The following is a 12,952-nucleotide window of genomic DNA, read 5'->3' as shown; positions in this document are numbered from 1 at the left end:
AGATAAAAAGCTTTATCTGGTCTGTCTTCAGAGGTCTTGGCCTGAAGCAGAGCTCCCAGCCTGTACCGGGGATGTCTCCAACCCTTAACACATCGCCTCGTGCGGCCAAGGGAGCAGAAGCTACAGGAGACCACCGCATGGGGGTACGGCACACCAAGCAGAGCATTTGCCTGGTCTGTCCACGCTGCGTGCTTGGGTCCATGCTCAGGAGAAAATGAGCACTTAGTTTTCTCTCCCAAGGCTTTCATTCATCTTAACACCATCTCCCCAAAATCTGCCAGCCCAGTAAAATCATCACAACTCTTCCTTACACTATAAAATGAGCAGGTTTTCTGACTTTGGCTAGTATTTCATAGCTTTTGTGACATTTTTTTAAATGAGCAATTATTCGTTAACAACAAATGAAGATAATGTTTGGAGCACAGAAGGGAAAGCGTGACTTAGTCAAGTTCCTTCTGAATGAAAGTCACGAGTGGTTCTATAGCATTCTATCAGGAGAAAAAAAAAACGGAAGAGTTTTCACAAATATTAAGGCATTTAATTAATTAACTCTTTAAGCTGAGGTAACAGCACTACAGTGACCTTGAGTCATACAAGGTCATATAAGGAAACTGTTGTACTGCCTGAATTAATCTCACAAAAATATATTCTTCACAGATCTTCTCCTGCCACTATTAACCCATGCAACTTTACCAATTAAAAAAAAAAAAAAAAAAAGCCAATATAAGGCATTCTCAACAGTACATTTGGCCTCAGAACTTTTAGCCTCTTCTTTAAGGGCCAAGCAGATTCACCTGTCCTAACTACTGCCTAACAGGCTGCTTCTGCCAGAGAAAGTGTTTGGGGTTTTTATATTTTTTTAAAATAGCTTTATTTTGTTAGCTATTCCTAAAAGACCAACTCAGAGTCACATCGCTTGTTTACACTCCTTACATCAACAGCTGGAAGACATCCTAGACAGCACATGTTGTTCTGCTTAGGTATATAGGGAAAGCACACCCTACAATACAGTCATACAATAAGAATATTTACCTCATAGGTCCACCTTAGTCAATGGATCCTTCCGTTATCACAGGAACATTCTCTTGTGACACAGGTTAAGCACATGCTGTGTAACATGACCACACGTCTTGTGGTATGCTGCGGTATCACTTTTACTAGATATTTCTTGGGGGCGTAAGTAGTTGTGCACGAAGGACTGAAGGTTAATAGTAATTTTCGTGTTTCATGCACTCTTGTCAGCGAGAAAAGGGATACATTTATCCTAACTGGGAGATTCATCCCACTTCAGATTTAAACAGCTCTCACAATGAATCAGAGCTCAACAGCAATTAGGTAATAAACGCTTTTGCACCAAAATAACAACTCTGCAGGTAGAAAAGGGCTGTTAATGTTTCAAGCTAAGAAGGTAATAAAGAAAGCAGAACCGCAACGTGGCAGGAAAAATTTATTCTGCTTTTGGTCTTCACTGTGAAATATATAGCAGAAAATCACCAAATTCTTTTCAGAAGAGATGGCTCCTTGCTTGTCAGCATTAGAAAGTGGAGATAATCATACTAGCAACAAGCCTGACTTTCAGCTGATTTGGCTTGGTTTTTCTTACTTCATCTTTGGGCTTCAGACTCTCCATTTGCTGACACTTTCCTCTATCTCTTAGTTTGCATTATGCAGATTGTCCTATTTGTGATGTAGTCACAGACTGCAGAGTTTCCTGGCTTTCAAGAGGTACAGAGTATTTGCAGGTCTGTTACACACATCTCGTAACATGTCTGGAAGAATCGACATGAGACAGACTCAAATGAATTCCCCATTTTGGTCCTGCCCATTTTGGTCCAGTGGTTCTGCCACTGAACTGTTGCACCATCCATAACTAACTCTCATGCATGCAACTTCCAGCCCTCAACACAGGCAGTCCTATGTCATGTGCTAAAAAGTCATAGCTGCAAGTGTACCCACGCTGCTACAGCTTGAATGCTTGCGTCCTGCAGCCACTGGACTCACTAGCTACTTGTGTGGTTCCCTGAATTCATCCCTGAGTATGTAACAGAGATAAAGGGACACTAGTTCAACACTTGTGCCTAAGTAGCCCCATCAGTAGTAAACCTCAGTCAACATGATTGATAGAAATATCTCCATATGTCTCCCTGCAAATGATGAATGCTCTAATCATGTTTCACATATGCAACACAAGGAGGCAAATGTCAAAAAAAGCCTCCAACTTTTCTGTTTTTACATGAAATACAGAACACAGAAAATCTCCACTTATCTCCTTCATTCATTACAAGCTTCATTTACTTGTTTGTTTTGAGAAATTGTTGTCCCCAAACATATGTATGTTATTTCAAAAATGGAATGCGTATAGTGAGTAGTTATCCTACACATATATTTTGACGTGAGGAGCTGCTAACTACTTGAGAAGTACTTACTGAGAATGAATTGTAAAAACCTCATAGGTTTTTGTTATTTATTTTACATATTCGCTGATGCAAATTCTCTCAAAAAAGTTAGAATCTTTTCAATTTTTTCCACCATACTGCAAATGTGAATATGGAATGTTAAAAAAAAAAAAAAAAAAGACACAAATACGTGTCAAAAAGCAAAGCAGGCTCAAACAGAATTCTTCAGAGATCTTACAAGATCAAAATAATCCATAAAGTCCAGCAGGATAAAACTGTGTGAGTAAGAGTGAGCAGAAATAACAGTAAAAACATAGGTAAAGTAAAATAATACCATACATTAGAATTCACATGCACAAGTACTTCAAATACATTGGAGGAGATGAGAAATTCAGAAAGCTCCAAGTTAATGATCTGGAGCACTCTGAACTAAGGTGCCACTTACCAGCACATGTCATGAGTATGAAATAGTTTAACCTCACCATCTCAAAGGAAACAGTAATCTTACATGTCTTTTAAGTTTAAAGGCTTAGGAATGATGATGACAAATTCAGAACTACAGCTGAGAATTATATCTTCCTTGCTTCCACAGGTGTTTTGTATGTTTACCACCCATTGTTCAGGTGTTTTGTATATTTAATTCTTACACAGCACACACAGAACTCCAAAACACCACAAAAAAAAAAAATCCACGTTTATACTATACCAACACCCTGACAAATTGTACCTTCAGATACATGCCTTTGACTTCATTTATTTAAATTGCAGCTTCACCATTATACAGCCAACTATGAAATGATTCTATTTAGCAGATTAAACACGGAGATGACAGAAATGAGGTTAGAGAGGCATAGAAAGAAATTTTGCAGTAAGCTGTTCTAAGGAGTGAAAGGAAGCTCTTCACAGGGCTGAAAGGAGTCACCTCCTGGCTAATCGATTTGTCAGTCTGTAGTTCCCCTTTAGCAAGGGCCTTGTCTTCTCTATATTACCTCCTAAGAACTCTCCATTTAGCAAATCCATAATTTCATAACATGCACAAAGTACCTCTCTCATCTATCCCATGGTCTCAGGCAGCAAAAGCAGCTGTGTTTGCTCTGTTGCCTCATGTTCCACCTACATGCACAGAAGTCAGGGATTTGATTTGCCCTTCCAAAACTTAATGCAACATAGACCAGATACGTCGTAATTCCTGCTAATTTCTTTAAAAAAAGCTCTTTCTTTCCCCAACACTACCACTAACACACTGCCAGCATCTCCAAAATTATTGAGTCAAGATGTTTCAATTTTTTTCACAGAGTAAAAAAGGGACAGTCTGCTACTAGGTAAATACAGCCACTAAGCACTGATTTTATTAAAAAGAGCAAAAAACCAACAAACACTGGGTTCTGTATCACAGCTGATAGAGGGCCTTGTGACTGTCTTCTGATTTCTGAGTAGTCCTTGCAGTATGTATAGAGCAGCTCTTCTCAGGTTTTGTACAAAAAATTTTCTCTATATAAGGTATATCTGCTGCCTACCTTTAAAAAGAAATGTGTAAACTGTTTCCCACTCACTGAAAGTGTATATATAGGACTATTCAAATTTTTGTTTGCAAAGAACTGCCTAAATAGCATGAGGTTTATAGCTGCAATTTACTGAACAGCTTTATAAACTACTATTTAAAGCAGTCCTGTTCACTTACGTAGACTAAAAAGTCTTATTATGAAAGCGGGTTCATTTAAGCCGAGTCCATGCATGTCTTTATTCTTTCACTCTGTCTTCCAGTTCTTACAGTATATTTTAACAGCTTGTCAAAAATGCCATCTCCCTTCCATCACCAGTACTACTGGAAAAAGAATCTAGGGAAATATTTTTCACATAGTTCAAAAACTGCCTATAATGGCCAAAAGATTAAAGATTGCAGCCTAACATAGAAGGGCACTAAAAAAAAAACAAAAAACAAAAAACAAACAAACAAAAAAAAAACCAACAAAAAAAAAAACAACAACCAAACAAAAACATCAAACAACCACAAACCACAATGCAAAGGCAGGAAGGAATGCGGTGTATGTTGAATCATCAATTTAGTTTTTAATAAGTACATCATAGCTACAAATACCAGCAAGCTCTAGAAAACACTGAGAAACAAAAAGGAGAATGATGCCCTATTGCATTCATTCCTGTGATAGGATAATACATCAAAAGAAGCACCTCAGCTACGCTCTTCTAAGAAATAGGTCTCTTTTGTATCATAGGAAAACCATTTCAGTAAAGTACCTGGCCCACAGAAGTACTTCAGGAAGGACTGCACATTGTCATTTCTGTATTCATGCCTCGGTACACCTTCACACTTACCTTTCTCACAAATGTCAGCAGAATTCCCACTTCCTAAATTAATGCATCTTATAAAGATGTACTCAAAAAAACATTTTAGAAGGTAGGTGCTACTGTCTGAAAATCGGTATTTTAAAAATTCTAACGACAGCATGACCACAGCGTGCCAAGGCCCAACTGCATCAACAACGTATGCCCATAGACAGGCAATCGGAACGGCCCAGAGCCACTTGTAATCTTCATTTATGAACGCAAAAAGGGCCCTTGCGATATTCACCGTCATGAAACTGAACTTCGCAATGAAATTCATTCCTCAACCATTTATTATTTAATGCTATGGTTTTCAGTAGGTTAAGGGGAGAGGTCTTTGAGTATTTTGTTTACCTTCACAATACGCAGAGTCCCCTTGGACAGAGAGGTAACCATTCTTGCATTCACAAGTAGCTTTTGTGTTCCAGTTTTTGCACTCTGAATTTTCACCACACCTGTGTCCCTCTGCACAGAAGTTATGGCCTGAAATAGAAGGAACATGCAGCTTGGTATTAAAGCATCATTATTTCAAATATTCAGGTTTAATATTTACATTGACTGCATTAGCCTGAAAAACTTTAGCATGCTACATTCCAGAAATTCTCTCGATAAACCTACCTGGTACACACAGGCTTTTTTCATTCCTCCACCAATTCCTTCTCAGTAAAACCATTTTATTCAAAAATATATTTGTATGACTAGTTTCAGTCAGGAGAAAAGACAACTTCAAAGCAGGAAGCCATGATAATACATTAGTCTCCTACTGAACCCATGTAGGATAAAATGTCACCTTATCTCCAATTGCCAAGAAGTGTAATACTAACTTACACCAAAAGGATAATAAAGTGTAATATAAAATAAATAAATAAATAAATTCCTTCACAGTTCCCTTATTATAATCAAGCATGCTTTTAAAAGAGCATAAATGAGAAGTTGCATTAGAACACAAAACTGTACTGGTAGTCAAAACAACCTCATGCACTGCCTTGTAATTCTGTCACCAAATACTAGCTGGATTGTTTCTACAGTTTATAATTAACCTATGCATCATGTTTTGTAGCAGAGAATTTTTATTAATCTCTCCTTTTTCTTTGACACAAATTCTGAGTAGCTTCTTTGTGAACAGTTTCTTCTGTCACACACAAAGTCACTTCTACAAACATGATGAACTTTCTCACTTTCTTGTATAAGCACAAGTGACTAAAGTTATTTCTTCCTGATTTTCAATATTTCTCAAACGTGTGTCAAAACCTTTCTCTGCTGAAGTCTAAAGTGAAAGTAATTGCAACTTTATCTCTTTAAAGGCACTCCACTGGAAGTACTGTAAGAGATCGTTAAATACCTTACAGAATTTGACTACAGGAATTTTTTTCACCCATTGCCGTATTTTTGATGGTTTTTCCTCTGTTAATAGTCAAGAGTCAATTTCTATTTGTCCGAGATACATAAACAGTCATTTTGGTAATTCTTATTTTTTTCTGGATTTTCTCTCCAGGAAGGAGGGAAACCAGAAACCCAGAGATACCATCAGCTACTTGCATTCCAGTTTGCACTTATACAAACACAAGAACAGCTTCTGCCAATTCTGCCTGGTCATAAAGGAGCAAACTAAAAGTTCTAGATCACTGATCCTAAGCTTTCCTAACATCCCCTAAAGACAGTTAAGAAACAGGTGACCTGGACTTCTAAGATCTAAACACCAGATTCAGATGTTTGTTCATACCCCCTGCTTTGATATTGTTTAAAGAACTTCAGAAGACTTCAGCTTAAACTAAATATAGTTTTCATCTGCAGTAAGCAAATTTTTATATGGCTCTCCTGAAGCTGCTGTTCATTGGGGGGGGGGGGGGTTTGGTGGTTTTTTTGTTGTGGTTTTTTTTTAAAAAACATACACTTCAGTTATCTACTAATTTAAAACTCGGGTTTCAACATTAGTGTACTCCAACTTTATAAGTCTGATCATTTAATGTTAGGTTGTGAGGTCATTTTTAGAAAAAATGTAACACTTGTTAGCAAGGACACTTTCCCGGTGTCATCGTCCAACTTCACACTTAAATTTCAGATTAATTTTATTAACAACCGAGCTATCTTCCTTGTGCTCGGTTAGCTTGTTCTTTCATTGTAATGAAAACTGCAGATATCCCTTCTAGTCTTCATTCATTTCACAGTCTGGTAAAAACCACTCAAGTATTCCAGATACAGCCTTGTCAAGCCTAGGTACATTTTATACTTGTAAAAAGGGTGCAATTACACTGCCTTTAGCCATTTGTGCAATCACAGTATTTGACTTCTCATATTTGCCTTTATAATTATAATCGAAACTGAACACTGGAACCCCTCTCCCCTAACTTATCCATTCAGCATCTAACTTATGCTCCCCAAGCAGGACTACTATTCTGTTGCCATTCTAAATAATATTCAAGAGACAACAAGTTTTATAATATTTTCTTTGTCACTGTTTCCCCTAAGACTATGACATCCTAGCCTATTTCCTGCTTCTTCAGAAAAGTGATTTTCCTTTGAACTCATATACACAGTATTAGTTTTACATTTTATTATTATTGGTAGATACTACTACACAGAACTGATGTAATGTATCAGTGTGTTAAGCTAGGCACTATAAAAATAACACATTTTAATTTAGTGTGGATTGTTACTACTGTCACAGGATTTTTTCTTAATTTGTATTTCCCTCTCATCCAAACCTGTAAAAGGTATTCCATCTTTCTCAGCATGTTTTAGTTACAATTGTCCTTATTCAACTTCCTGCACCAAAACCCCCTTTGTTTCTAGGCTCTTTTTATCCCAGTGAGTCACCATTTTACCTTGTGACCAGTTCATGGCAAATTTAACAGTTACAATTAGCCAAAGGGATGGTTTCTCAGGGTTAACTTTCATCACAAGTCCCGAGTCCCAGATCAACCACTCTTCTCGAACAGCACTTTCTCCCAAGCACAAGCCGCTGATTAGTTTTCAGTATCACATAATAGCGCTAGGAATTCTTCACTGTTTGTTTGCCACCTCTGAAATTCATCAGTAGATATGACGACTACCCTAACTATCCCTTCTGTACCACTACAGCTGCCACCTTTTTTAGGAATATCCTCTGGAAAAAACTGTATTGCTTTTGTTCCCTTGTTATCAACTCAAATATGAACTGCCTCCATTCAGAATCAGACTCGTTCTTCTGTTTCTAAGCTTGAAGCCTGTTAAAAGAGCACAGAAGAAAACTAATGCTCCAGTTCTGTAACTTGCATAATTAGAGGCTGTAAAGAACTTTTCATTGTTCTCCGCTCATTAGGAATACACAATGATAGAACACCTGTCACATCTCTAGATTGCCTTGGCATTTATTATTATAAAAGACCTGTGAAACACTGTTTCCTACCTTTTAAAAATGCTGACTAAAAGTGACTCAACTTCCACTTCCCAGAGCATTTCAGAAAACTTGTTCAGTACCTCTGTAAGTGGGAAGTGGAAGCCATTCCTGCTAAAAGCATGCATGGTGCTACAACACTACGTTATTACCAAGCTTTTACAAAACAAATGTAATTTAAGGTTAACCAGCAGGAAAAAAATGTACTTGATGATATAGTAGAGTAAGGGTTCACTGCACCTCTATCAAGAGTAGGCATACCATTGACTGGATCAGAGGCTTTTCCAAGCACTTTTCTTTTGCAGTGAAGATGTACATTTAGCCCTTCAAAAGAGCCAAGAGGTACATACCAAGGAAGTGCAGTTCTTGTATTTCTTAGACCCTGGCCTGCGTTCTCCCCAACTGGTGTTTGGGAGGCAAGAAAGGAATAAAATGCTATCTACTCTATCTTTGTTCATAGTGCTTTCCTGCTCTTCTGGCAAATAAAGGCCACCTCATATTTAGACTGTAACATGAAGAAGTAAGCTAGCTGTGTTCTTCTCACATTTAACAGCCCCAAGTCGACACCTAATTTAGATAAATATTTTAATTCACTCTTATTCAGCAAAACAGTCGTGAATCCACACAGGGCCACTGACTGTGACAACCATGCTTAGATTCCTGACTAAACAGGGAGGGACCTAAGCATTGATTTAAATATCAGTCTATTTATGGGAGTGAGTACTCATCCTCAAGTAAGCAGAATGGAAAAGAATGCAAACACCTGGTTTTTATTAATTCTTTGGTGTGAAATGGATTATAGGGTTCCTTTAAAACACCTACACAGATGGCAAAACCACCCGTTGATACTGCAGTGGGATGTGTGATTCTCAACCATGGGTGGCAGCTAGCAGAGGGCATGCATTGTGATTGCCCAGGTGAAAATTACTGAATTACAGAGACTTCAGAATATGCAGCAAAGTCTTATCTGAGACAGTCGGCTCCTCTCTAAATATAAGAAATGGCTTAAAATACAAGCATCACGTCCAAGCAAGCAGGCAATTGGAGAGGATTTCACAGAACCACACAAAATTTTAAATAGTTCTGATAATCTAAACTAATTTCAGGCCAATACATGGATGACAAGGCAAGTGAGCATGAATTAAAATTACAGATAAACACGTTCAGAACAGATGTCAGAAAGCATTTTCCCCACACATACACACACAATCATAAATGTGCACAACAGCCCTTCAAAGTCATTCAAGACATTCAAGATACAATTAGATACTACCAACAGGGGAATTAAATATTGAAGAGTGTGTTCAGACTTTTGATGGGCCTGATGACCTCTGTTCCTTTCCCAATCATTTCTGATAGCATTGCTCTCTTCCTTTATCGAGGCCACTGAAATGTCTACTCCAATTTTTCTTAAGAACTTACTTGTATCTTTCTACTTCTTTCTTCTGACAGTAGAATGACCGTTAATAAACGTAATAAGACAATTATGAAAAAGATCAGATTTCATGCTAGTAGACTATCACTTCTGCAGCATCAGTAACTGCACAACTGGCTAGGGCTTAGTGGTCCCAGGTCAGATTATCTAAAATTAAACACGTATTTTATTTTGGGACAGACAAGCATTGATCTTATTCCTCCAAGCTTCTCAATATCTTAAGGTTCCAGTTCTCAGAATCTGCTTTTCCAGAGCAGCATGCTAAGCTGTTTTGTGCTGTCATCCAGTTTAAGTACACAATGTATTTGGTAACTTGGCTTAATTATTGATTGAAGAATCCAGGAACTCATTCAAGATGACAGCTGGAATTGGTATATCTTATATCCATATCTCTTTCTACTATTTTTATGGCACTAATGCGCCCCTCATTTTTCTGAGGCTTTCCTTATAACAGCTGTAATGCTTTCTGTACTTCTCACAATATCCTTAGCTGTTCACTTCAAAAACTGCAAAACCTCTCTTCTCTTCCTCTTCAAGAAGCTGCCCTTCAGCAATCCACATTTCACCGTTTCACATTTCAGAGGCTTCTAAAAAGAACACTGATGATGCTTCCACTAATAACATTAGCAATGTTCAAAAGGTCCAAGGTAATTTCAACCTCAAAATCTTTACTATTGTTGTGATTTAACCCCACAGTTACTACAAAAATCTGTAAAGAAAGTCTGGGGGACAACTCATAGGAAGAGTCATGAAATTTGCACTAGCTGTTATGCCCTTTCATGATCTGAATCAGTTTTCAATGAGTCATGAGCAATGAAGCACTTTGAACAGCAGCTTTTACACCTTCAGAGACTGTGGACTCAGAACTCAGTGGTCTGACATAAAACAGTAACTTCATAAATTCTTTCAAGCTGACGTATCAGGACCTTACTAAATACTGCTTATTTGTGTGCATTAGAATAACAGTACTGCACAACCTAACAAGTTTATAAAAGATTTTTTTTGAGATATAAAGCTCTTCTAAGTCCTAAGTACCATTATAACTACGTTTTATTACTAAACTAAATATTTATCAACCTCCATTAAATCTTTATAAATCTAAAACCCTGAAATAACTCACACCTCACAGCAATGAATGACAAACGTTCAATTTCTGAAAAAGCAAAACCCACTTTCACGGCTAGACAGGGTGAGATGAGAAACGTGCTCACTGAAGAGCCCTCTCATGCTGTAATTGAAAGAATAAAAAACTCCTTAAAACAAAACAAAGCAATACAAATAAGGGTGGTAGAAGCCTCATTTTTAGATTTAAATGCTCTTCCCTGCCATTAAATGCACACTTAGCTCATCACTAGGATTCTCTACTTCCTGCTAACCAGCATCAGCGGTCCATCTAAATCCATCAGCCAAACCACATTACAGGACAGAAATAAAAATTACTTTCTCCAGAAACCAAACAGCTCTCACTACTTCTTTACTTCTTCACACTCTCTCTTTTAAGGGGAGCATGACTGAAGCTGCTAGGGCTGTTAAGGCTGTTCTTACAGACTAAAATTGTGAGCATATCAACATAAAAATTCTCTCATGAAACTTTATTTGAATCACTCATTCAAAACGGAAAAAAATCCGCTCTTTCAAAATTATACACTGTCTTTGGCAAGGAGAAAAACAGCTAAAGGGAACAATAAAACATTTTTATGACACTATTTTTGTATTAGATTTGTCCCTGGGCTATAAAAAATGTAGCAGGCATGCTGTAAGAAAAATGAGTGATTCTCAAAAAAGTAGTAAAAAATATTTTATTACACAATGATTCTTTGTAAAATTTTAAAATTAGCTAAAATTTCTGTAAGCCTAAAAAGAGAGCTTAATAATACCACATTGTCCTGCTGAAAAGCATAAAGCAGCCACATAGTTTATGCAGACATTTATATTAAAGCACACAGATGAAAGGAAAAACTAGGTATACTCTACAGAACATTCAAGGATAGATCCTATGTACAGAACTGACGAGATTCATTTTTGCATTCAGGTACATCAAATCATAGAAATAAGCTGTCATTGTACAGCACAGTTCTTCCATACTATGCCTGCCTTGCTGTACACCTTACACAATCTTTTCACTGAAATGTAGAAAACGACTTTTAGCAATCTATTAGCTTTTGCTATACTATAAACTCACGTAGCAAACCTGAAGAAGAAAAGGTATTATTTGCTGTCTTTAACGTTTCTAACCATTTACAAACAATAATGCCTATCTAGGAAGCCCACCAGCTGTGTATATTACAGTACTCGGTCCTTTGCTGACTCACAATTTCCATCACCATAAACACCACAGATTTATTTTTTTCCTTGCACAGCCTATTTTATTTTAGGCATCTGCTATTGTGGCAGGTATTACAGAGATCCCTGAAGAGGGTACAGTCTCACACCACAGCATCATGAATTTTCCGTATTTCTCTGTGGCTTTTTCCTTCTGTTGATCCCCCACATTTATCCTTTCATTAAATGGAAATTCCTTTGCTGCAGCTAGAAAAGCACAAGCTGCAAACCTCCTACCCCTGCCCAGTTCAGCAAAGGTATTCCATAATTCTATAGAACATGAAATCCAGTGGAACTTTTCTGTTTCTACAACTAGATAAAGAAAGCACAAACTGACACAAAAACCTACCCAGTCACCAGTATGCACTGATACACTTTACATGAATTATTGTTCTCATTTAACATTAACAAAAGCTTACTAACCAGCCTGTTGACTAACTAAAGGCCTAGGTAAGGGTTAATGCAAAGAATTATCTGTATCATCATACATATAATGTGAAATTTGTACATGACATGCAAACGATCCATGCGAGCTTCCAATAAACGCTCTCATTACTCAGGACTGTTTACTACAATATTTCTTCCTCACTAGTTCTGCTTGGACAATAAAAGCTGAATACAGTCTTTGAAATAGGTCATTATTACAAAACAGAGAAGCACTCTATCCTTTCCCAGTAAAGGACAAGTTGGCACACAACCGGATCAGAAACTATGGCCTGTTTGCCATATCAGAGGGCACCTGTTTGCATATGAAAACCCATACCCCATATGGAATTCTTAATAAATGTTCATTTTTAACATTAGCACTCTACATGTGACAAAATTATATACTACCGCTTTGGCTTGCGTGCAACTGAAGCAAAAGTGTCAAGCAGCATATATTCCACTTCGAGATATAAAAAGCAATTTAGGAGCGCTAACTTCAATTTATGCCTTTGTGAAGTTGACAAAATTAATAATATCTTTAAGCATAATTTGCAGAAGACTTTTGAAAAGAAAAGATGAAATACAAAAGAAGGTGGTACTGTTTTAGCAGTCAGTTAAAGCAGAACTGAAGTGGAAGTTTAATGTATCAATTTG

The 12,952-nt window shown here is 37.3% G+C and overlaps 1 protein-coding gene across 1 annotated transcript in view; it reads right to left on the bottom strand.

Moving 5' to 3' along the window:
* Positions 1 to 12,952, bottom strand: part of NELL1 (neural EGFL like 1) — a 291,435-nt gene that overhangs the window by 193,895 nt on the left and 84,588 nt on the right. The window contains exon 12 of the mRNA XM_086472058.1: positions 5,094 to 5,222. Within this exon, the coding sequence (XP_086328184.1) occupies positions 5,094 to 5,222 (129 nt within the window). The remainder of the gene's footprint in view (positions 1 to 5,093; positions 5,223 to 12,952) is intronic.

This window comes from Leptosomus discolor, chromosome 12, assembly GCF_034619465.1.
Source record: "Leptosomus discolor isolate bLepDis1 chromosome 12, bLepDis1.hap2, whole genome shotgun sequence".
NCBI classification, from domain to species: domain Eukaryota; kingdom Metazoa; phylum Chordata; class Aves; order Leptosomiformes; family Leptosomidae; genus Leptosomus; species Leptosomus discolor.
This window is presented reverse-complemented; position numbering and strand designations above follow the sequence as displayed.